Source organism: Lontra canadensis, unplaced genomic scaffold (genome assembly GCF_010015895.1).
Source record: "Lontra canadensis isolate GAN:19392208 unplaced genomic scaffold, GSC_riverotter_1.0 scaffold58, whole genome shotgun sequence".
NCBI lineage: Eukaryota > Metazoa > Chordata > Mammalia > Carnivora > Mustelidae > Lontra > Lontra canadensis.
Genome location: NW_022631052.1, coordinates 1,304,545 through 1,331,053, shown reverse-complemented (window position 1 = coordinate 1,331,053; position 26,509 = coordinate 1,304,545). Strand labels below are relative to the sequence as shown.

The 26,509-nt window shown below is 46.3% G+C and overlaps 1 protein-coding gene across 1 annotated transcript in view; it reads left to right on the top strand.

The window, feature by feature from the left end:
- The window catches only part of CCDC60 (coiled-coil domain containing 60), a 159,799-nt gene extending 137,648 nt beyond the window's left edge, over positions 1–22,151 (top strand). Inside the window, exons 7-14 of the mRNA XM_032876172.1 lie at positions 373–607; positions 8,724–8,808; positions 11,796–11,867; positions 14,862–14,924; positions 15,580–15,702; positions 17,762–17,893; positions 19,690–19,879; positions 21,736–22,151. Of these exons, the coding sequence (XP_032732063.1) occupies positions 373–607; positions 8,724–8,808; positions 11,796–11,867; positions 14,862–14,924; positions 15,580–15,702; positions 17,762–17,893; positions 19,690–19,879; positions 21,736–21,837 (1,002 nt within the window). The 3' untranslated portion in view covers positions 21,838–22,151. The remainder of the gene's footprint in view (positions 1–372; positions 608–8,723; positions 8,809–11,795; positions 11,868–14,861; positions 14,925–15,579; positions 15,703–17,761; positions 17,894–19,689; positions 19,880–21,735) is intronic.
- The last annotated feature ends 4,358 nt before the right edge of the window (positions 22,152–26,509 follow it).

Genomic DNA, 26,509 nt, shown 5'->3' with positions numbered 1-26,509 from the left:
ACTGGAATATGTGTTTGGTCCCCTGAGGTGACTACTTTGTCAACCATGGTGTTCACTGAATAGAATTAGTCCCATTGTGTTTGCTTCAGATAAAACCCATTTTACATTATCTTGATTTGTGACAGAGGGTCACCCCAGACCCAGGACATGTGTCCTGGTGTTTGGAAAGAACCAAAAGAAATTCACATTCAGAGCCAGGTTTTTACTTTTTTTTTCTTTCTTAGTTCCCTTCCTTCTCGCCTCCCTTTTTTCTTCCGTCTCCCTTCCTCCCTCTTTCCCTTCTAGTCACCCTCCTCCTTCCTCCTCTCCTTCTTTCCATCATCCTGTTCTCCCTCCCTTCTTTCTGAGATCTCTCTTCCCTCTTTCCTTCAGACCAAGAAATTCAAAATTCCTGTACTCCGCGTCACCAGCCGCAAACCAAGCCGGCGAGGCTCCACACTCAGTCTGTCTCGGACCAGTGGGGGATCATCCCCCCAGAGCAGCATGATCTCCATGAACCCCGGCTCAGATGAGCCCCCGAGTGTGATCACCCAGGCAACAGGCAGCAAGGACATTGAGGACAATGAATCATCCTCAACCAAGCCTGATGAAGAACCCCTCCATGTCAGTAAGTCCTACCCGAGAGCTGACCAATCCGCCTTGACTCTTTACCTCGAAGCCAGACATCAAGAACCCCTCCTGCTCCAACTTCAACCCCCCCACATTCAGTTAGTTAAAGGAGACACAGGGGTCCCCCTAGCCCTGTTCAATTTCCTCAGTCCCTTTTGATTCCCCCCCAGTGAATATCGGAAATACACCCTCTAACTTGGATTACTCTGAGCAATTTCTCTGTGAGAGACAGCCCACGGTCATCAATTGCTCTCTTTAAAATTTTAGTAATATATTCCATTCGGCCCAACTTATATAAAATATTGTCATTTCAACACATAATCAATACAAAATTATTAATGAGGTAGCTCATATCTTTTTCATACTGAGTTTTTGAAATTCAGTATTGACTTTTTCAAACAACTTTATGGAGGTCTAATTTGCATACCATAAAATTCATTCTTTTTAAGGGTGCAATTCAATGACTGTTAGTCAATTTACAGAGTTGGGTAACTCTCACCATAATCTAATTTTAGAACATTTCAATCAAGCTAAATAATTTTAGAACATTTCAGTCAAGCTAAACGAAAACTCGTATCCATTGGCAGTCCCTCCCCTTTGCCACCCCCCGACCCCAGGCAATCATAAATCTACTTCCTGTCTCTAGGAATTTGTCTTTTCCTAGCATATTACGTATGGAAGTTGTATCACTCTGTGACCCCCACCCCCAACCCCCATCCCCACTCTGGAACAAGTTTTTTCAGTAGTTCACAATTTGTGGGACACAGATTCTTTAGAAAATCCATTAAAAGCTATAGGTCCTTTCCCCAGAAGAAAATTTATACACACATATATGCACAGTTTTGCATGCTCTTTTAGGAGGAGCCTATGGACTTCCACTAGATAGAAGCATAACTAAGGGGCACCTAGATGGCTCAGTCCATTAAGCATCAGCCTTTAGCTCAGGTCATGATCCCAGGGTCCTGGGATCAAGCCCAACAATGGGCTCCCTGCTCAGTGGGGAGCCTCCTTCTCCCTCTCTCTCTGCCCTTACTCCCTGGGAGTGCCTGCTCTCTCTCGTGCTCTCTCTCTCTCTCTCTCTCAAATACAATCTTTATTTATTTTTTTAAAGATTTCATTTATTTATTTATTTGTCGGAGAGACAGAGAGACAGAGAGACAGAGAGAGCACAAGTAGGCAGAGTGGCAGGCAGAGGCAGAGAGAGAAGCAGGCTCCCTGCTGAGCAAGGAGCCCAATGTGAGACTCGATCCCAGGACCCTGGGATCATGACCTGAGCTGAAGGCAGCGGTTTAACCAACTGAGCCACTCAGGTGTCCCCAAATACAATGTTTAAAAAAAGAAAGAAAGAATTGTAACTAGATTCCCTAAGTTATGTAAAAAAAAAAAAAAAAAATTATTCTCCGAATTTTCTGGCTTGAGCAGTTATAGTCAAAGGAGATAGGAAAAGAAGGGATTTATGCAGAAAGAGTAGGTAGAAGGGGGAAAAAAAAAAGAAAGGATCATAAAAGAGGCTGGCTGGTGCAAAATTATTGCTTTCTGGTGCATGGATCTCTTCCTTAAGGCCACATCTCCTGTGTCCCCTCAGTGGCACCCAAGCTGAGGCCTGCCTTCTTAGCCAGGGCTCTTTCACACCACCTAGAATGCCCATCACAACAACCAAGGCCGTGTTGGGCTGATCTGAAAAAGACTGGGTGTGGTACAGATTTGAGGAGGTTGAACAGAGGTGAAGGTAGACCAGAAAGCCTGACTGAGACCCTTATCATCAAAACCAAAAATGGGCAAAAGGGCAAAAACCCAGTTAGTGGTCAGGACTCAGAGCAAGGACTACCAAAGAGAAACAAATCCCATCCTTATCGACAGGCAACCGTGAAAGGCTCTACGCCCTGAAAAGCTGTTTGCTGAACAGATTATCTAAGATCAAGTGGCACGACGATCAACCCTCCATAGACGTGTGGCTCTTACAGATATCTTGAACCTTCTTTCATTTCAAAATCTATCTACTGATCAGCTGCTGAGTGCCTGAACAGAGAATTACAGTTCCTGCCCTCCCCAAGCTTACATTTTAAAAGGAAGAAGAAGGGGCGCCTAGGTGGCTCAGTGGGTTAAAGCCTCTGCCTTCTGCTCAGGTCATGATCTCAGGGTCCTGGGATCGAGCCCCGCATCGGGTTCTCTGCTCAGCGGGGATCCTGCTTCCCCCTCTCTCTCTGCCTGCCTCTCTGCCTACTTGTGATGGCTGTCTGTCAAATAAATAAATAAAATCTTTTTAAAAAAAGGGAAGGAAGAAGCAAATGATATGTGATCAGAAGATCATAAAACAAGACATGGGCCAGAGAGAGACTGGTGGTGGGAATGGGGCTAGCCAGAGTGGTCAGGAAAGCCCCTCTTAGCTCTGACATTTAGGCTGAGATCTGAGGATACGAAGCCAGGGAAGGAGGCAGGAGTCAAAGTGGGTATCGTCTTTGTAGGGTCAGGTAAGGACTTCAGAGTGATTCTGAGTGTAAGAGGAAGTCTCTGGAAGGCTTTCGGTACAGGAGTTACAGGATCCGGTTTTCTTTTCAAAGGTGTCTGTATGGTCATTAGTGTCATATCCATGCTGTGTGTCTTTTAACCCTGAAAGCCTTGCAAGTAAGAAGCGTCCCCAGCTTCAAGAACGGACTTGGTCCAGAAGCGGCACCAGTGGCAGCAGGAATGCAGAACGAAGGAGGGAGCGGAGGGGGAAGGAGACTGTGATGAGCAGAGGGGTGGACGGCACCATCTCTCCAGACACCCGAAACACCACAGAGCCATCCCCAGTGGCTGCCTCCCTTCCACATCTAACCAGCTGACTTGCTCCCATCAGTCCCATCGCCTAAAGTCTTTTGAACCTTCTCTCTGCATTTCCATTACTTCATCTTAGAAAACTGGGGCATGTAAGCTAGTTTCTGACACTTATGTTTTGTTTCATGCACAAGGGCTTTGTTAAAAAAAAAAAGTGGGAATGATATTTTAAGATTTGAGAGATTTTACATAAAAATTTAGATTAAAATCAACAACAATAGCAACACTGCGACAAGAGTGGACCCTCGACCCTGCACAGTGTTTACCTAGAGTTGCTCTTCTTAGGTGGGGCACATGCTGGCTAGTTTTCCCCAGTCTCCATCAGTCCCTAGTACCCCCAATCACTGCTCCCAGTTGGCCAAGTGCATGGCCATTTACTATCTCATTTGCCCCACTGTATTCCTGAGAATAAGGATGATAATGATCACCATGACAACAGTACAATAGTTAATACTTAAGAAGACTTTTATGTATCAAGCACTATTCTAGCTTCTAGTATATACATACTAAGTGTACACACACACACACACACAAACACACAAATGTATATATTTACATATAAATTCAATGAATCCTCGCAACAGTTTTACGCCTATTTTAGATGAGAAAATTGTAGCACAGACAGATTACATTACTTGCCCAAAGTCACACATCTCCTAAGTGATGAGGCCAAAATTTGAACCCAGGCAATCTGGCCCTTATGTCACAGTCACACTTCATCTATATGCTTTACCCAAGTCTCTAGAAAAAGTGGGAAATGAAAGACCAAGAGGGAAACTCGATTTTTCTTACACTAGTTCCTGTCACCATCTGGTGCCTGCCGCCTGTAGGTACCTGAGTTTGGAACACTTCTTTTCCCTGGTCCACATTCTCATGTCCCCTCACCCATGTGGACTGCTACAGCCTCCTTGTCTTCTTGTCTTGCCCTCACATGCCTATGCACTCTTCTCCCTGTTGAGCCAGAAAGAACTTTCTGAATTAAAAATCTGATATAAGGGCACTAGAGTGGCTCAGTCAGTTAAGCAAGAGTCTGACTCTTGATTTCAGTTTAGGTCATGATCCCAGGGTCCGGACATTAAGCCTGACATAGGGCTCTGCAGTGGGCATGGAGCTTGCTTAAGATTCTCTCTCTCCCTCTTTTTCTGTCCTTTCCCCCAGCCTCTTTTTTTAAAAAAGGAAGTGAGGCAACTCGGTGGCTCAACGGGTGAAGCTTCCAAGTCTTGATTTCAGCTCAGGTCATGATCTTAGGATCATGAATTGGAGCCCCTTGTTGGGCACCATGCTCAGTGGGGCATCTGCTTAGGATTCTTTCTCTCCCTCTTCTTCTGCCCCTCTCCCCACTCCCTCTCTAAATAAATAAATACATAAGTATATAAACACATAAAATATTTTTTTTAAATCTGATATAGAGCTCCCCAGCTGTTAAGATTCTTTCAAGAGTCCCCATTGCCTCTAAGACATCGCCTCTGATCTTGTCCTGGGCTTTCATAATAGGCTCAGCTCTTACCACTTCACACCTTACACCAGACACTCCAACCTCACCAAAATGCTTTCCTCTTCTTAAACAATGCACATTCTTTCATGTCACTGTCTGCAGTGTTCCTTCACCTGTGACCCTTTAGTTTGGTGGACTCTTACTCAACCATCAAGACCCAGATCAAATGTTCCCTCCACTGTGAGGTCTTCCCTAACACTCCTGGGTTCCCCCCTCTCAATTCTCTTAGTACTTTGATTTTGCTTTTATTGAGCACTTAAATTTTAATTTACAACTGTGTCTCATATTAAGTAGGAACTCCTTTTGGCTGGATACAAAAAGATCTGAAAAATAGTGCCTTAAAACAGATAAAAGTCCATTTTTCTTACAGATTAAAGAAGACTAGTCCATGGCTGGTATGGCTCCCAGAGGTCATCGGGAACCCAGCTTCCTTCTGTCTTTCTTTGCCACTGTGCTCAGCATGGCTTTATGATCAAAATGGCTGGAATGCCACTCATCCCAGCCACATGCTAGGCTGAAAGCAGAAGGAAGTAGGTGACGTAGAGAAGTGCTCACTCCCTGCTGAGTGGTTGCAGTCTTCTCAGAAGCTTCATAAAACATTTCTACTAAACCCTCATTGTCCAGAATTTCATCCCAAAGGCACACTTGGCTGCAAAGATGTTGGACAATTGGTCTAGTAAATGCTTACCCTCACACACACACACACACACACACACAAGAACATAAACACACGCATGCACACCGATATACACACACACGTGCACACACACATGCACATATTTCTATCACTAAGGAAGACAGGGGAGAGGAACATGAGCTCGCTGCTGGTGTGGAACAATGACATCTTATTCACCCTCAGCCCAGCACACCCTAGGTTCACAATGACCAGGAGATGCATTTCCACCAGAGACCTACATCCCAGGGAGAAAGTCTTTCTACATTCAATTCCCCATCCTCCCCCTCTATTTATACCTTAACCTCCCTCCCATTTGTCATAGCCTTGACAAAAGTAGATTAATTTCCCAGACTTCCACTGCCTTCTGAAACCTCCTCAAATTTATTCTGAATTCATGAATCCTATTCTGAGAGACACACCATTTAACCAAGGTCTAATTTCCAGGCTGGCTGCATAATGAAGTCTTTGTGGAGGCAAATCACTGGGGACAGCAGGTTATGGCCTCTCCATGGACTGATCCCCTCCCCAAATCAATGGTGAAGGGATTCACAAGACACCAAAGCCCAGGCCATTCCTCCTGCCAGTCTTGAAGCTCCCAGTCCTGGAACTGTTAGAGGAGAAACACATTTGAATAGAAGCTCAGAAAGATGGCTCCTATGGCAGCTAACGTTCCCCCGGAACCCAACCCTATAAAACAAAAAGACCTTCTCTGTTTTTTCCCCAAAGAGGAAGAAACAAGATTAGTCACTCAAGAGTGAGATTTATGGACTGGCTGTGGATGAGAAATGGAGGAAGGAAGTCAGAATTTTTTTGAAATTTGAAAACAGAGGGTGCCATTGTATGTAAACAATGGATAATGTCATCCCCATAGCTCTGGGAACTGAGGACCAAGCAGGTTTTTCTGAGTGTGGGCCTCCATTATAGGGCCCTATTCCTCAGGGAAACCTTATTTTGTGACATCTGCACCCCCGGCAAACAAGTGTCTGCTCCCAGGTAGCCTTGAGGAGTAGATGTAGACCTCCGGAGTCCCCAGGCTTCATTTCAGTTCATAGGTCTCCAACCTCAGCTACATGATGGAGGGAGCTTGATTCAGCTGGCTGCCAACCTGCCCAGAGGTATTGTTGATAAACAGGAAGAAAAACCTTTGGTGCATTAAGTGAATGTGGAACCTTCCTCGTGATTCTCTACGAGAGCTGCCCAATGTGCCAGGTCACCAAGGCCATCTGCTGGTATCCACCTACCCTTAGGCTGGCTTGAGTATGGGTGGAGGAAGGAATGGGGAAGCAGTCAGATGTTGCGCCTCGGTTCCCAGGAGATAGGAAGAAAGTGGAGGAACCAGCCACAGCTCCCTTACTAATAGGCTTCTAGACACTCCCCAAGAATTCTGGGATGTGCTATATAGGGGTGGTGGGTGTGACGAGACAATGATGAAGACCAGATTCAGGTCAACTGGAATCATGCCCACAAATGACTAGGAAGATACAACACTTGGGAATGAGGAAGGTGGAGTGGAAAATGGCTGAATGCTGGTGTTCATCACAGCCTACAGGGCTCCAGGATCATTAAGGGGCAGCACCCTTGCCCTAGCACCCAGTGACCGAATTCGTAAACAAGGCTGGATACAAATGGTGGTGGGAAGCACTGGGTTTCACTCCTGCAGGCATGGCTTTTGAGACCTGCATTTGCATTGATGATGGGCACCTACCAAAGGGTGCAAAGCATCCCCACTGCCACTGTCCTCTTTCCCTGATACCCCAAATCCAGTTCAAGTTCTCCCAGATCCTTCCCTCCTCTTCTCTTCTCCTTCACCATTCACTTCTGCAATCAGCAAGTGCTGACTGGGACCCCTCCATGACAAGCACAGTGCCAAGTACTTGCAAACATGTATCGACATAAAATATGTAGGACTTCCACCATCCCACTTTTTTGGAAGCATACAGCTTACTCTAAGTCTATTTCATTTTCCAACTTTCAAATCAGTGTATTAGCTTCCTGGGGCTGCCGTAATGCAGTCCCATGAACTGGGAGGCTGAAAACAACAGGAATTTATTGTCTCAGGCAGTTCTAGAGGCTGGAATCCAAAATCAAGGTGTGGCAGGGCTGTGATTCCTCTGGAACCTAGAGTGGGGAGCCCTCCCCTGCCTCTCCTAGCTCCTGGTAGTAACTGGCGACCCTCGGGCACTTGGCTCTAGCTGCACCGTCAGTCCATCTGCCTCTGTCATCACGGGTCATCCTCTCCCTGAGTGTCTGTCCCCTCTTGTTATAAGGACACCAGTCATATTGGATCAAGGCCCCACTCCATGGCAGTATGACTTCATCTTAACCACATCCACGACGTCTCCATTTCCAAACAAGAATGTGAATACTTCACATTCTGAAATACTGGGAGATTAGGACACCCACGTGTCTTTTGGGAAGACACGCTTCAACCCGTAACAGTCAGGCACAAAGATGTATTTCTGCACTAGGTAAAAAAGCAACAATGTTAAGTACGCAAGGAGAAGTCACCTAGCGCAAGGAGGAGGGCGAGAGCATTGCGGGGGCGGGGGAGGTGGGGGGAGCGGCCGGAGCATGCGCACCGTCCCGAAGTCCACCCTTCCGCGCGCAGCAAGAATGAGCCCCATCTCGGAGTCTTTTCCAGGAAAGCAGAAGGTCTGGATTTTTACAGGAAACCTTCCAATTTTAAAAGGTTAGCATCTATGGCAAATCAAACGAAACACGAGTGAGTTAGATTCAGCCTGTGGATCACCAGGTTGGAACTTCAGGTGCATGGGATCAGGAAGGGTTTCCCAAGCAAGATGATTTCTTCCCAGAATTGGAAACTGTTCTCTCTGGCTACACTAGAGTTTAAGGTCAGGGAGGCGAGTGAGAGGGGAGGCAGGAGAGAAAATAAGCAGCCAGATCCTGCAAAGCCTCAGAGGCCACAGGGAGGAAGGCAGGTGTTATCCAAAGGGAAAATGACAAGTCGCTGGTTTTAAGCAGGGAAGTGATATCTGCCATACAACATGCCAACCAGTATTGGCTGTCTACACCTTGATCTGTCCCTCTCCAGCTCACCACACGCAGGAGCTGAGGGATACCAGCCCCACCTGCCTTCTGGACAATGACCTCTCATGTTCCCATCAGATTTGCAGAAGCTGCTGGAAATGGTTCGGGAAGATGCCCGAAGGACAATCATGTTGGAAAATGGGATGCAAAGGAAAGCACCCAGGTATGTTCTCTTGACCCCCGGGGCAAATAAAGGATGTCAGAATAGCAGTGATAACATTAGCCATAGCAGTTCCACGTTACTGAACGTTTTTCTCCGTGACAGGCACTGAGTCATATACTTTGTCCTTGTGTCTCACCTCCCTGGGATCTTACAACAACCCTCTGAGGAAGATACTATTATCTTTATCTTACAAATGAGAAAATGGGGCTCAGAGAGGCTAAGCAACTTGTCCAAGGTCACCCACTAATGAATGGTAAGGGCACAACTTGAATGTAGATCCTTCTAATTCCAAAAATCATCCTCTTAACCACCACGCTACTCTGCTTCCCAGGAATTGTAACAGCATTTGTCCACTCATTTACTGAATGGTTATGAATATGTATGGAACCTGGTACTAATTATTGCAGGAAGCCTTATAAAAGGAAAGCTCAGACCTAAAAGAATGAATAATAGGAGAACCTCATCTAGTCTGGGACAGGGACAGGGATGGGGATCAGAGAAGTTTCCTCCGAGGAAGAGACTGTGACTCGCAGCCAACACGGGGCAGGTGAACATTTCAGGCAGCACATGGGCAAACGCATTCACAAGGCACCATGGCACCTTCAAGGAAACTAAATGCGGCCAGAAAGAGGTGGAGAGAGGCACGAGTCTGTCCAGGGACCTTGAAGACCACCTCCAGGATTCTGGTTTCTTTCCTAAGAACAACAAAGATCCTCAGAAGTGTCAAGTCGGTGACCCAGGTGATCGGCTCATGGCGTCAGATTGGAACCTGAAGGGTCCTCCTTACGGTAGGGAGGCTTATCCACAGGATTTCTGGCCTCGAACAGCCTCAGAGACCATGCCAGCTGGAGCTGGAGTTTCCTTCCCAAGTACATACCCTCTGAGTCAGCTAATTACTTCCTGAAAATAAATGATGCTCTAGAAGAGCTTCTTCATCGCTTCCAGCCTACGGGGAGGCCGGTTATGACTTATGGGTTATTGTTATTACCGTAATTACAGTTCACCGAGCCCTTGCTCGTGTATCACACCCACCGCTGCTTGCTGATGACGAATTTCTGCTGCTGCTGCCTCGACTTGCATGGGGCGGCTCGGAGGGTGGCATGTGGAGGCATCCCGAGACAGTGTTGGCCCTCCGAGCCCTGGCTGCTGTTCCTGATTTACCAGCGTAGCTCCATGAGTCTCCCACCTTTGTAAGAACCCACGGCACGGACGCTGGCATTGGAGTCAGACTGACACACATCCAAAAGCTAGAACAGGTCGACTTAGCCTTCCTCTAAACCTTTCCTCATCTATAAGATGAGATTTTGTGACCTCAAAGCACTGGCCTTGGAACCATGTAGGCTAGGCTGGATGGATCTCCGTCCTCATCACTGAACTGCTGTGTGATGTTGAGCAAGTGGCTTCACCTCTCTGAGCCTGATTCCAGTTCTGTAAAAGGAGGCTCAAGAGCCATAATATTCTCCTTGTAAAGCATTATGATGGTTGTGAAAACAATGTCTACTCCAATGAGTCGTTTTAAGAATTTAGGTGAAATGATGCATTTAACATATGAGCATGGGCCTGCCGCATTACAAGCACTCGATGCATGATGGCGGCGGCGGTGGTCCCTTTATCTCACACATAGCATCTCGCAGAATCTTCACAGCATGTTGCCAACTCAGGCTTGTTAACAACCACCCGTTGCCAGCAACCCACCATAGAGATGGAGAAGGGCGACGAGGGTCGTGCAGAACGACCCTCCAAAGACAAAACCACACAAAAACAGAAAACTCGTCGCGTGGGCTCTGCGTTCACTTCAGTGATCCAATAACCATGGAGACAGACCAAGAACCGGTTGAATTTTCCCATCTTCCTCAATTCCTCCAGGACCAAAATCTCCCTAATCTCTCCCCGAGGCAGCAGATATTGGAGGTTTCTCCATAAAGCTGCCGTCAGACAGTGAGGAAAAGCTGCACATTTTCTTTTGGCCTCCTCACATTAGAATCTGGATTCCTTTTCCAATGTAGGCCCCAGATCTGCTCCCCTAGGGGCTGACCTAGGAATCCGGGGTTTTCCAGAACCCCTAACAGGCAACTGGACCAGCCCCTGCCTCAAAGCCAGACTGCCCTCTGGTCGTCTTAGTCTCTTTGGACTGCTGTTAACAAAAATACCCAGGACTGGATGGTTTACAAACAAGAGAAATTTATTTCTCACCATTCTGGAGGCTAGGAAGCCCAAAATCAAGGTGCCAGCAGATTCGGAGTCTGCTGAGGGCCATCCCCATAAATGGTTTTCTTGCTGTAACTTTTACATGGGAGAAGGGAGCTCTCTAGAGTTTCTTTTATAAAGGCACTAATCTCAATCATGAGGGTTCTGACCTCATGAGCTGATCACCTCCCAAAGGCCTCCTAACACCCTCACCTTGGGGGTTCAGATTTCAACATATGAATTTGTGTGTGGGGTCGGTGGGGGGAATGCAAACATTCGGACCATAGCATCACCTAGGAGGATGACCTTTTCTTAAAATCTTCTACCAGTATTTTCTAAATGTCTCTGAGGGTCAGAATTAGCTGGGACGCTTGTTAAAAATACGAATTTGTAGTCTTCATCTCAGACCCACTGAATTGGAATCTCCAGAGGAAACTGTATTTTTTAACAAGTGCTTCAAGTGGGCACCATTTCACAGGATGCTGAGAAATTCTAAGGTTTCAAAATGGGCTCTCTGCACACCTGTATCAGAAGTGTGCGTGTGTGTGTGTGTGTGTGTGTGTGTGCACGCACACGCATGTGTGGTTCTACATGCAGCTTCTGGGGCCTCACTCCAGGCCTGATGCATCCCAATCCCTGGGAGCATGTATTAGGAGCAATCTCTCCAGGTGATCCCATGCCCAGCAAAGTCCAAGGGTCCCTGCTCTAGAAAGAGAATTCTCCATCCTCCCACAGACAGTTCCTGCCTCAGGGGCCCCGTATGTTCTGTGTGTTACTAAGAGACTTGTCTTGCTTTGCAGTATCTTGTCTATGCTTAGACAAAACAAGAGCGATTTGGCCTATAAAGACATGCAGACCACCCGCAAGTCAAGGTAGGAGGGCACCCCTCGATCCCAGGGACCGTTGCAGAGGTGCCCCTCACGAGCCCGTCGGAAGTAGGGTAGGGAGGGGGGACTTTTTCCTTTCACTGGAAATAAGCCCCTTAATTTCTGGGGCTGGGGTGTGAGTATCCAGGTGGCTCTAACCCCAGTCAAACTGTATAAGGTTAAAATCTTCTAGTCGTGGTGAGACATGAACCAGGGAGGGCGTGGCATCCTGTACAGGACTACCTTTTCCCTCTTTACTTGGGGTGGCTTTGAATGAGGGAGAGGAGCTCCAGCCCATTTCATTTATTCATCTTGACTGTACTCATCAGTCCTCCCACCCCACCCCGTGCCAGGAACTGTGCTAGGTTTGGAGGGATTCAACAGCAAATAGGACATATGTAGTCTGCCCTCTCAGATCTCACTGTCTGGACTGGGTGGGGTCCTAACTTCTTTTGTGCTGTGCACCCTTTCAGAAAAATGTTTTTTTTCTTTTTTTAAAGATTTTATTTATTCATTTGACAGACAGAGATCACAAGTAGACAGAGAAGCAGGCGGTGGGGTTGGGGAAGCAGGGTCCCCGCCAAGCAGAGAGGCCGATGCGGGTCCCAATCCCAGGACCCTGAGATCATGACCTGAGCCGAACGCAGAGGCTTCAACCCACTAAGCCATCCAGGCACCCTGCAGAAAAATGCTTTTAAAGGCATACTGTAAGCCACAAAGGTTTGCAACAAAATCTGCAGTACTATAGATTATGATATTATAATCAAATTGGGGATATAGTTATCTATGGGCTCCTTTAGCAATGAATTATATAAAAAGACTTAGCAGCAGATCTAATAACTACTGTAATTTTAGATTAGGGTTGAGTGTAAATGATCTCTCGAAGTATCTGCCACAATTGCAATGTGTTGTGCAAATACATGCAATTTCCATTTCTGCTAAAGGTTGGTTGAAATAAAAATGTAACCTTTTTTCCATCTGCATTCATGGACACCTTGAATCCTGCCTGTGGTTAAGAATCACTGGTCTAGGGGCGCATGGGTGGCTCAGTGGGTTAAAACCTCTGCCTTCAGCTCAGGTCATGATCTCAGGGTCCTGGGATCGAGCCCTGCATCGGGCTCTCTGCTTAGCAGGGAGCCTGCTTCTTCCTCTCTCTTTCTCTGCCCGCCTCTCTGCCTACTTGTGATCTCTGTCTGTCAAATAAATAAATAAATAAAATCTTAAAAAAAAAACTTTAAAAAATTAATAAAAAAATAAAATAAAAATAAATCACTGGTCTAATGGGAAAGCCATACATTTATTAAATAATGCCACAGAGTTAGCCATATAATCATGACTATGGAAAGTGTTCTGAAGGAAAAGTAAGGAGGACTGGTTGCATGGTCGGCACTAGAGGTCTAAGACTGAGTTTGACATTTAAGCTGAGACCTAAAAAAAAGAATATTTAGCTAGCCTATGGTGGGGATAGGAGGGGATAGTGTTCCAAGCAAAAGGAACAGCCTGTGCAAAGGGCCTGAGACTGGAGGAAGCTAAGAGGCACTGAGCAAAAATCAATATGGCTGAAACTCAAGGAGAGTCAAGGAACAGGGAGACAGAGAGGAGCAAAGGGTCCTTTGTTGTTTATTTCTGCTTGTTCTTTTATCACATCTAATACCACTACTTCCTTCACTTTTCACCTTGTCCCTGAGTCACATTGTCAGTGCTAGAAAAGAAGAGAGCCATCTACAGGAGGGAGGTCAAAGCCAACACACTCCCCCAAAGAATTCATCTGCAGGGGTTGGGGCAGCTGGTTGGAATCCAAACATAAAGACCTCTGCGTACTATTACTGGGGCCCTGGATCCCAGCAAGATGGGATAAGGGCTCCATCCATCACCTGTCAGAGATAAGACCTCTAGATCCAGCCCCCTGAGCCTCTGGGAAAAGCAGCAAAGGTCAGGACCTTTCCTACAGAGAGGGGTCTGGGAAGTGGCGATCCTCGTGAAGGAAGTTCTAGGTGCTACAAGGCCAATAGGGAAGGGTCAGCTGCACATCACAAGGATAAAAACAAAACAAAACAAAACAGGCTCATTCTCTAGAACCAGACAGAGAAGGCAGTCAAGTAAGTTTTCCAAGCATTTAGTAAAAAGGGAGACAGGGCAAGAGAGAAGGCGTGAGACACTGGTATTAAAGGACCTGGGAGAAGGCGCACGGGAGGGATGGACATGGGCAAAGGACTTCACCCCCTTCTAGGAACTCGGACCAGCAAAGTCACAGGAGGGAGTGGCCACTCAAGGAATTCAGTCAGCCCACACCTTGAAAGGGTTCAATGTCATGAAGAGTTGACTGATCATAGATGAGGACAGTGACAATCCAGAGCCGAGGTGCTTGCCCGAAAACTGGGAGGCGGTGGTACCTGGGTTGGGCTCTGGAGTCAGCTCTGTCTTCAAAGTAAACTGAAGTGAATGGTCAGCTCAGAGTCCAGTTCAGAGAAGAGAATCCTTGAGTGAAAAAGCAGTCTGGGGTTGGGAACATCAACATCATGACTAGAAGGACTTGACCATCCCGTCACCAAACCTGCAACTCAGCCTGGGGGGTTACATGTTAATCGGTATAGAGAGGAAAATGGAAGGGGCCCAAGTAAACTTGTCCTCCAGAGGCAAAGATCGATTTTGTACAAATGAAGCTGGGATCCAGAAAATATGTCATTCTGACAATGCACAGAGACAGTCAAACTCAGACTAAGAGTCAGAGCAGGAAGAACTTGCTATAGACCATGAAACAGTGCTGGATTGGGACAGGAGGAGAAGAAACAAGAAGGGCCCTCCAGGCAGGGCATATGGGTAGAAGCAAGGGCCAAGAGATAGGAAAAATATATACTCAGTTCTATGACTGGTCCCTTAATTAGAGCCACCTTCCTTACCTGAACCCTGGAGGCTAGCAGGTGTCATGGGAACCCCGAAGACACCCTTTTTATGAAATGCAGGCTCCAGGCAACCTGAAACTATCCTTTTGTGTTTCAGTGACAGATCCAGCAGTACAAGTGGAGAAAGCCACACCCAAGTTATCCAGAAGAAGTCTAAAAGGTAGGCCAGCTGGGCAACAGAACAAGCTGGGCAAAGGCACTGTGGCAACCACATTGCCTGTCTCCCCAGGAGTGTGGAAATAACCCAGTGCAGACCACACTCCCTGAAGTCATATACACTGCTTAAAGACAAGGGATGCCCAGGGCAAGGGGGTCACAGCCAAGATGGCAATGCAGACAATGATAATAAATTCACCCCAGGCATGGGTGAAGCATTCCATATTATCTTACTTATTCCCCAAAACCAATTCTATGAGGCGGGAGCATTATCCCATTCTATGGAGGGGCAAACTGAAACCTGGCCAGGTGAGATGTCTTGCCCGAGGCCAAGAAATAGTGGTGCTGGAGTTCGAATCTGAGTCTCTCAGCTCCAAATTCCCTTTTCATCACACTGTCCTTAACATTTGCTGGGCTCAGGTGAATGGATGTCTCTCTGTGGGCTTACTTATTAAAGCCTGAACCACCAGCCTGATGTTGTTGGGAAGATCTGTCCTTCCCACATCTAGGGGAATGTGAAGGGAAGATCCAGGTGAGGATAGAGAACCAGGTGGTACAGAGAGTCTCCACAGCAGAGCACCTTAGGGCTCAGGGAGGCCAGCCTCATGGGTCTGATCCTGGGGCTCCATCCCTTAAGCCCTTTGTATCTGTGTCGACAGCCGCACCAACCGTGACGTCATCCAATGCAAGACTGGCGTGTGCAGCTCCATGAGGGCCAAGTTCTACAGCGTGGCCCAGGAGGCTGGCTTCTGTCTTCAAGACAAAATGGAAATCCTCATGAAGTAAGGGCACACAAACATCCATGCATCCAGAGGACACTAGTACCCAGGATGGGCCCGCTAATGTCAGGTGCTGGGGCTTAGCAGGGAATAAGGACATATTTCCTGCCCTTGGAGAGCCTAGAGTCTCCTGGAAAGTATGGGTAGAAACAAACAACGTAGTTGATAAATATATAGGCACAAATTATAATCACTGCTATACAGAAAGAGAACAGGGTATTGTGAGAGAAGGAAACCATGAGGACCTAATTTAGGTTGGGTAATCCAGGAGGACATCTCTAGGGAGGTGACTTTAGGCTGAGCCCTGACAGATGAAGAGGAGCTGGTGATGTGATAAGAAGGCAGCAGGAGAAGAACATACAAAACCACCAAAGTATGAAGGGATGTGGAAAATTTGAAGAGAAAGGAGAAGGAGGGAGTGAGAGCTGCATTATATGCAGCCATGAATGCCACACTTGAGACTTGGAACTTGATTTTAAGAGTACTGGTGGGCTACTGGAAGATTTACTTTCCTGTTCTGACAACCCAGTAACTGTCTCCCTTCCCAGCCTCCCCCTTGACTGTGGTCACCATTCACCCCCATAAAACCCATCCATTCCATTCAACTAAGGTTATATGGTAACTCTCACAATTTTTGTGAGAGTTATATTGGTTATAGTATATTATATTATATTATTATATAACATGTAATTATATAATATACTTATATTATATACTGTGTTATATAATAATATATTATATTATATTATATTATATTATATTATATTATATTATATATTGGTCTCTCACCATTTGAGCATGGAGGGGTCAGCTGCTCTGACTGCTCATTGGGAGATGACCTGCCCCCACCTTCTGGAAGACCCCAAGCTTATGAAGGAGACAGACAAATAGACCATTACCACACAGACTGATGAGGGCCAAAATGGGAGTGAGACTGGGGCTAAGGGATCACGTGAAAAGGATGTATTGCCTAGCATGAGACAGCAATCAGAAATCCTCCTGGAGGAAACATTTTCAGTTTAATAAAAATTGATGAGATTTCCAGGGCACGTACTACATACCAGCCAGGGGGTGCAAGAGTTTTGTATTTATCATTTAGCCCTCACAAAAATCCTAGGAAGTAGGTGCTGTTATTAGACCCATCTTATAGATGAGAAAAGTGGGCACAGAAAGGTCTCTTGTCAAAGGTAATAAAGGTGGAATTTGAGCCCAGAGAGTCACATAGGAAGAGGGAAGGAGGATTGGGAGTTCCAGAGGAAAGCAACAGCAAAGTCTCAGAGGCCAGAAGGGGCACAGGGCACCAGGAACTGCCAGTTGATGCGTGTGGCTGGGGCTTGGGTTGCTTTCGTGGTAATCAGAGAAACAGATAGAGACCAGATCATAAAAGGTCTTACTAGTCCAGCTATGGAGGTTGAACTTTACCTCAGAACTTTGTTCACTAGCCAAAGTATAAAATGCCAAGCTGGAAAATGCTGTAGAGGCTGAATAATCCAGAGCCTTGGAAGGCAAGTTACTCAGGAAACTTTATTGCAAGTAAAATGGAAAGTCACTGAAAGTTGTACACAGTTGAGTGGCACGGTTATGTTTATACTGGAAAGGCTCCTTAGAGAGCTAGAACATATGCCCAGAATGATAAAGGGGAGTGAAGAAGAGAGGAACCAACTTGAGTCAAACACCTACGTGCATCTGGCCCTAAGCTCGGCACTTTACACACATTGTATCATTTGATCCTCACCTCCAAGAACCGAAACCATTATTACTCTCCATTTTACAGTTAGAAAGTGTGTCAGTGCAATCAAAAGTAGTAGGGAGAGAATGAAGGCTGATTAAAAAAAAAAAAAAAAAGTGGTGACTGGATTTAGCAAGAAAGGACCGTTTCAGGACCCTGGAGAGAGTCGTGTCGTCTTGTGGCCTGAGCCACGTTGTAAATTGAAAAGCATCTGAGAGGGCTGAGTATTTCATGAAGAAAATGGTGTTTAAGTCATACCTCAAAAGAACAACTAGGATGGACAAAGAAGAAATGGGTCTGATCTTCTTCTTTTTCATACAACCTCTGATACAGGCGCCAAGAAGAGAGAGGTCTCCAGAAGTTCCATTCTTTCGTCATTGTCTCAAATTTTAAAAAGGATATAGCAAAAATGAGGCATCAAGTCTCCATGGTAAAAGGAGATGCAGAAGAAATTGCAGACCATTGGTAAAGATCCTGAGAGCCAGATAAGAGGGTCCTTGAGGCAGGGGGAGGGGGAAGGGGACTGTTATTACAGAATTACATTTGATCCCATTATTCTTCAAGACTGTTCTTGGCCACGAACAGGGCCCCCCCAAGCAGGCAGTCATGCAAGAGCCCCTCAGTTCCTGAGCCACAGATAATCCAACAACTGTGGGCTCCATACTTATCTTCTGTTTGATTCAGACTTGCAAATGAGGACTAATTTGCCAACCCCTTGCAAGAGGCAGATGAGGCAAACCACCTAAAAATTTCTACAAATTATGAGGTCTATGAGGCAATCTCTATACTCCCCAAATAATTTGACCCCTGAAGGATATAAAACCAGGCAGGCATATCCTAGGAGCACTGTGTCCCAGCATGGGAGTGATAATAGAATTACAACAAAAAGCACCGTGGATTGAGTGATTATAGGGTGGCAGACATGACCCTAGGAAATTTTCCTAAATTATCTATTTTATTTCCCACAAAACTCCTGAAAGTTACATATGAATCCCCACTCTGTAAACAAGGAAACCTCAAGGTTTAAACTCCTGTCTGACTCCAATCTCTACGCTAATCTGCAGTACAGATTTGGGGTTTGCCACGAGCCCCATCATGGCAGGGTGGGGAAATGAGGATCTAAGAATAAGATGAGAACATCTACAAATGCACCCAGAATCCCTTCCGTGATTTTAATAATGTGGAATGGGAGTTTACAAGAAGACACGAATACATATATACCGCAAAATATAAAATACAAAGCAGTGCACGTCACCCAAAGTTAGACAATCAATTTCTTCTTCAAATTCCTCTATAATTGATTCAGCTCTATCAGGGTCAGGGTGGGGAAGAATCCTTTTTTCTTTTTTAAAGAGGAGCCATCCTCTGCCTTAAACCCTGGTCATACCTGAACCACCTCCAGGTTGGAATCTACCTTATTCCTATCGTCTCAAGAATGGGTTACCAGGGGCATCTGGGTGGCTTAGTGGGTTAAGGCCTCTGCCTTTGGCTCAGGTCATGATCTCAGGGTCCTGGGATCGAGCCCTGCATCAGGCTTTCTGCTCAGCAGGGAGCCTGCTTCCCTTCCTCTCTCTCTCTCTCTCTCTCTGCCTGCCTCTCTGCCTACTTGCGATCTCTGTCTCTCTGTCAAATAAATACATAAAATCTTTTAAAAAAAAAAAAAGAATGGGTTACCAAACGACCCTCAGACCCTACTGCAGCATTCAGGAAGGTTCTCAAAACCCACCGAAACGCACAAAGCTGTGGGCCAGGCTTACTCACTAACAGGGATGTAGAAAATACACACACGATTTCCCCTTCCTCGTCCCCCTCCTTGTCCATCTTGGGCGTGAGAGCCCCCCACATCATGGCAGGGATCCCACAGATATGTCTGTGACCTCCCTGGCCTGATTAACTCTCAAAAGAGAAGCTTCAGAATCTTAGTGCCCCTTCCTTTCTTGTGGCTTTTCACACTGTCTGCTTGATTAGAAAAACCATAAATGCTTTAAAGCGTGCCCTTAATTTGTTTTTTTAATGAGATGCAAATCATGCTCCAGCTTTTACTACCCCCAAAAAAACAAAAGACTTGCCTGAGCGGTGAGGGCCCTTTACATTCAGGAGTGGAGACAGTCCTCCCAGAGAAGGACAGCGCTGCCCTGGGGACATCCCAGGAGCGGTAGAAAGAGAGAGTGGGGATAGAAGACCTAAGATACACAGATCCATCCCCCTACCCCCAAGCAGCTTCCTAACTGGCCCTCTCTCCTTGGGATCTGGATTTGAAGGTACTTTGACCTGCTGTCCAAACTCCCTGAGGATCTGAAGAATTTCCGCCCCGCCAAAAAGATCCTGGCGAAACTGCAGAAGTTTGGGGAAAACCTGGACCTCAGGATCCGGCCCCATGTCCTCCTGAAGGTGCTGCAGGACCTGAGAATCTGGGAGCTGTGCTCTCCGGACATTGCTGTGGCTATCGAGGTAATCACTATGCTCTGTCCCCTCCTTGCTATGCCTCTGGTGCCCTTATTCAGACATCTCTCAATGTCCAGGCACTGGTTAAGCACTGCAGACCCAACTGAAAAGACATAAGGTCTCTGCCTTCACAGAGCTCATCATCTAACAGGCGAGGGATTACCACGTGACCTTGGTGGTTCAACTCCTGGGGAAATTATATTCCAGGTAAACGGTGCCCCTTGGGGAAACCTGGAGGCTTTGGAGAGACATAAATAAATGCACAAGTGAATAAAATAACTTAATAATCATAATAAGGAGCGCTCTAAATGTGGCCCGTGGGCCAGCAAGCATAGACCTCACCTGGGTGCTTGTTAGAAATGTGGAATCTCGGGCTTCAAACCATTATCTACCAACTCAGAATCTACATTTAAATGAGGTCCCAGGTGATTTGTATGCACAATAAAGTTTAAGAAGCACTGATTTAAGGTAAACATAGAGGGAACCTATCTTAACTAGGGTGACTGGGAAAGGTGACTTTTGAGCTGAAACAGAACTTGACTTGTGGGGGGGACTCATTGGCAGTCAATGGGTTGAGAAGGAAGCAAGCAAGGAGGGGCGAGGTTGCCAGGGGATTGGAGAGGTCAGTCTGTGCAGACTTTTGGAAAATCAGGTTAAGGATTTAGGTCTTTATCTTGAGGCTGCAGGGAAGCCACTGAATGGTTTTTAAAGGTAACTTATCATCACCACCCACCCTAGACATTTTTATGGTATCAGCAGATGACGGAGAGTCACTTCCTTAATTTCATCAGATGGCCTAAGTACATTTTTTTTTAAGTGGGCTGCATGCCCAGCGTGATGCCCAACACAGGGCTTGAACTCATGAGCATGAGATTGAGACCCAAGCTGAGATCAAGAGTCAGAAGCTTAACTGATTAAGCCACCAGGTGCCCCAGATGGTATATGTACATTTTACTAGGGCTTTCAATGTCTCAAGATAAAAACGGGACTCAAATGGTGGAGTTCTCAGTCCTCTGGGTGTTTTCCTGCTGAGCTGGCACTCTCACAGGTTGACCTGGGAGTATATATGTGGTGTAAGGTCAGGAGTGGGTGAAGGGGGGTGACCCTGAGGACAAATTCATAGGTCCAGACTTCACTCCCCACATCCTGTGAGGCTCCTTAAGGAAAGACTGGTAAGCTAGTCCAAAACTCACTCAAGGGCAACTCTCCACTCCCCACTTGCCAGTTATGGGGTCCACCATCCACCTGCCAATTATGGGGTTGTAGAAGAGGCAGTCTCCAACTGGGTAAGAGGAAGGGGTGGGGTATGGAGGCTCAGAGGTGAGTTCGCCACCCTGTCTAGTAAAACTCAGCATGCTCTTCTCCCAGTGAGAACATCACAGAATGTCCGATACCCGGGACATGGGGGTCTTTTAATATAGAACTTGTATGAAACCACATTTTGTGTCCTAAAAGCCTTTTTCGGAAGTGAGCGCTTAGTAACAATCAATTCTCAAAGAGGTCTACAAACAAACAAACAAAAATGTTTAAGGACAACTGACTTTTAAAGATATTAGGGATTAGGACAGAAAGAACAATGCAGAGAGCTGGGGTTTTCCGCCCCCCCCCCAATTTCTCTGTGTCAGTAGTAACAAAAAGGGACTTAAATTAGCCTGCTGAACCAGGAAGCTGGAAGGGGATTCTTTTCTTGAGAGAACAACCTCCATCATAATGATCCAAGGCATTATGCATGCCTGAATGGTCAGAGGACTCCTGCAGCCACCAGCCTCAGTCACACATCTTGCAAGATCTTGGAGGTGGGGCAGGAAAGCGAGTCTAGCTTTCAGACCAGATCTGAAGTCGCTATTGTATTTGCCCTGCAGTTTGTACGTGAACACATCATCCATATGTCTCAAGAGGATTATATCACCTGGCTGCAGACCCGCATCAATATCCCCATCCGGTTCCAGAGTCTACGGGCATAACCTGGACCTGGGTCAACCAGCTGTCCCAGTGGAGGAGGGCTAGACTACACTCTGTTCCTGCTTCCTACCTGTGTTCCTGCTTCCTGCCTACGCTCACGCACACCCACGAGAATAGAGGAGGGTCTGACTTCTGGCAACATTATAGAAGAAGATACTCCCAGGTGGAAACTCCCCTCAACCTTACACCCCAGCCTTGAACTCCCAGTCTCTGTTCCTCACTGGTCCAGCCTGACTCTACCCATTCCCTCTCCAGATGCCTCCACCTGACTCCTCTTCCTCAAATCCTGGTTAATAAAATGGAGCTGAGTGTTTGATGTCTGGCTGGGAAAAAGTTGGAACCGTGGAATTTGGGCATGGTATTCAGATCCTAACAGTAACCACGGTTACTATTTATTAAGCTTTGGTTATGCAATAGGCCCAGTGCTGGGTGAAGTTATATTGCCTGCTAATATCATTCAATCTCACAATATCTTGGTTAATTGAATAAGGAATGATGATACTGTCCCCATTTTACACCACCGGAGCTACAGCATATTTCTAAACATTATATACAGGCCACGGATGGATAGCTGGGTAGGTGGGTAGATGAATGGATGAGTGGATGGATGGATGGATGGATGGGATGGATGGATACATGGATGGATGGATGGATGGATACAAGGATGGATGGATGAATGAGTCATTCCCTAAAAAGGCAAATTCTATGCAAGAAAACTTCAGCCTAAAAAGTTCTCATATATTTTCTGGTGGTCTGGGTTGCACAAGGAAGCTTAACTTCCTGTCATCTCAAAATGTGTATGGACTCATTGCCATTTTAACTCTTTCCTCATTTTAGTCTTATGCTTACCTACATGCTCACTAAGTTACAGAACAGGAAGTCATTTTAACTCACTGATGGCCCAGCTGAATTAATGATTAAACAACTGGGCTTGATTTGCTCCTATTCTCCGATCTTCAGAGCACTCATGTAGGCTGGCCTGTATCTCTGCAAGATAATCTAGAAGGGAGGGAGGAGGGCCGAATGGGCGCTCCTTTTCAGTCTAAGCAACAGCTCACTCTTCCACTCACCTAGTCAAGTCATTTACTCATTCATTCAGTGAATATTTAGAGAGCTCACTACGCATCAACCAAGTTCTAGGTTCTGAAGATACAGCCATGACTAAAGCAGACGAAGTCCCTGCTCTCTTGGAGGTTACATGGAGACAGACAAGTCCACAAAACGCAATGGGGTAGGAAGAGGGATTGCACAGTATCACACGTCTCTTCACACGGACATCCTCTCCTCTGGACAGGCCACTGAGGTGGAAAGGTGAGATACTGCCTATGAGAAGTCTGCAAAGTTAAGAGACCCCACATCTTGCTGTGTTAAATAGGAATTTAGGTGAGGGGGAGGTGAGAAGAAAGGAGGAGTGCCAAGGGAGGAAAAAAGAGGAAGGAGGAAAGGGGGCTGAGTAACAGAGTGAAAAGGAATCTTGGGGGAAAACCAACTAGGGGAAAGTTCCGAGGTGGGTCTGGCTAGGGGATCTCCAAGAGCTACAGGCCAAACCAATGCCTTCCACTACCTCACCCCAGGTCTTCAGTAATTTCTGACACATACTCGAGTTTCCCTGTCAGTGGTGTTTTGAAGAAAAAGGAGAAGAAGCTGTGTTCTCTATCCGGGTCTGCGTAGGGGCAAAGAAAGGGCTTGAGAGACCCCAAATGGAACACAATAAAGAGTTTAGTAGGAGCGAAAACTCCAAGACAGTCTACTATTCCCTAAGTTCTCTAAATTTATAGAAAACTTTGTTTTAAGATTTTATTTATTTGACAGCACAAGCAGGGGAGTGGCTGGCAGAAGGAGAGGGAAAAGCAGGCTGCCTGCTGAGCAGAGAGCCCAGCGACATGGGGTTCCATCCCAAGACCCTGGGATCATGACCAGGGCTGAAGGCAGATGTTTAACCAACTGAGCCACCCAGGCGCCCCTGTAGAAATCTTGAATGAACATTTGGCTTCCCACTAGACAGGGGATGGGACTCTGCAAAATTGATATGTATCTCATACATCTCTCAAATGTCAGGTGACATTTAATTACACTAGAGAATCAGTGCAATGATGCCAAATTAAAGCAAGTACAAGATCATCTCAGGGAACATAGGGCAGGGGGTGGCAGGAAGGGGTGGGGCCTCCTACTTGAGATGTCAGGAAACGCTTGCCAGAGAGGGTGATGATAGCTGTAAATAAGCTAGAGCCAGGGAGGGAAAGGTAAGCCAGACAAGGAGGAAGGAAGAATGTTCCATGTGCGATGGCCTAGAGGCAAAAAGAAACTTGATGTCGTTTGAGGAAATAAAATAACAAGGTCTGGCTAAACTGTAAGATCAGGTTGTTGGCAGGACAGGGAAATGGAGGAAGGCAGTAGAGACAAGTTTGGAGACGCTTTCTTGGCCATGTTACTGGCAATAGGGAGCCATGGAAAGATTCTGAGCAGGAGCATAATCAGGCTTGTGTTCCAGAAAAAAAGAAAAGGCTACTGTGTAAGTGCAAGGTGGGAGGCAGGGAGCTAAGGTAAGGCTGTTGCTGTGACTGTAGGAAGAGCAACAGCAGTGGGGACCGAAAGTCTCTCAAAAAGAATCAACAGAACTTGGCATGGTGGGTTACAAGTGGGCAGAAGGCAGAGTTTCAGGAACCGTGTCCATTTTTCCCGCTTGGACCTCTGTGTGGAGTATGGTGCCTTCGATGTAACACGAAGAAAGGAAGAAAAGGTTCTGAATGTTCTGTTTTGAGCATATTGAGTGGGACAGTCGATTAGAAGGATCTGAAATTCAGGAGGGAGGACTGAGGTGGAAAGAGGACATCAACATCACATGGGCCATGATGGTTAAGGTAGGAAGTGGGAGGAGAGGCAAGGAGAGCCGCCTCGAGGACAGAATGACAAAAGCCTCAAGCAGCCTACTCACAACCCAGCCCTGACTAAGGGATTGCTTTGTTCCAGACACTCTGGAAAGTGCTTGACACAGTTTATCTCATTTCATCTTCATGATATTGCAACACCAGGCTCCCCTGCTTTACAGACAATGAAACTGAGCTTCCCAAGAGTGTCCTGCACTCATATCCAGCTGACTCTGAATTCTCTCCCGCCCTCCACCGCTGCCCTCTCTGACCCCAGTCCTCACTGTAAGAGACAAGGAGGTCATGAAAGTTATCTTGCTTTTGGAATCATACCCAAGGAACAGCCCTAATACCAGAGCTCCCTGGCATTGTATTTACTTACATTTGCACAGTTTGCAAATAAGATGATATTCCCATCAACAGCATATTTGATGCTCACAACATCCCTGTTAGGTGGGATAATCCATATTTTACAAGGACAGTAAGGATGCCAGAACTAAAGGTCATTTGCCAACAGTCACACAGCTGGTAAGTGGCAGAGCCAAGTCCAGAACGGGTCCATTTGGGCAGGGAGATTCCAAAATCACAAGACACTGGATCTTCCCGCCGGCCACTTTCTGAGCCTGGTTCTCGGAGTTGTAGCTCTATCTAGTGGTCTACATTATTATTGCGCTCCCTTCATGCTCATCCGCAAAGCAGAACCTTCTACTTCAGTCAAGCTCTAACAGCCCCAACAAGACCAGCTCTGCTTAGACAAGGGGTACTCACTCAAACACTGAAGATATTTCACAGCTAAGAAAGACTGGGGACTCAAGAGGAAGGACTTCATCACCTCCCAGCTCCCATGCTCAAAGAACAGCCACAGGGAGAAACAGTTGTGCTGTGAGCATCTTTTCTCAGAATCATAATTAAGCACCTACTGTGTGCCAGGCCTGGACCAAATGACCAGGATCCGCTGCCCTGCTGCTCTGACTAAGCTACATGCGTGGCTGTCAGAGTTGTTAAAACCACACGTACCCTGCAGAAGCTTTCTCTGTAAAGGAGCAGAGAGTAAATATCTGTTGCATATTCTTTTTATATATGTGGCCCTTTAAAAATGTAAAAGCCATTCTTATACTGGAGGCCACATAAAGCAGACTACACCCAGATTTGGGCCATAGGCTATAATTTGCTGACTCTTGCTAGAGCGTCAATTGAAGGAAGAAAGGGAATTTTCTTCCCCAAAACCTGAGAGGAGGAGGGCTGGTGAAAATTATATGGTAAACATGTTGACGAAGTTTTTTTTTTTTGCACCATTCATAATAGGGAATATTACATTTTCTTTAGGAAATGGGGAAAGGGAATGTATGTACATGTTAAAAATTGTAACACTGCGGGGCGTCTGGGTGGCTTGGTTGTTAAGCATCTGCCTTCGGCTCAGGTCATAATCCCAGGGTCCTGGGTTCGAGCCCCATATTGGGTTCCCTGCTGGGCAGGAAGTGGGCTTCTCCTTCTCCCACTTCCCCTGCTTGTGTTCCCTCTCTCTCTGTGTCTCTCTCGTCAAATAAATAAAATCTTTAAAAAAATTGTAACACTGCAAAAGGACATTTGCTAAATAATATTTCTTTCCCCTCCAAACCTCAGGCCCAACTCCCATTTAGAGAAGCAATCTCGCTGTGCCTAGTAGCCTGTGTATCTTCCAGATTACTCTGTGCATATACAAGCTAAAAACACATGAGCAAATAAAAATGGAGCATTCATTGTATATTTACTGTATGCCAGGTATTGTTCCAAGCACCCTGTGTGTTCATCTTGGTTTATCCTGAGA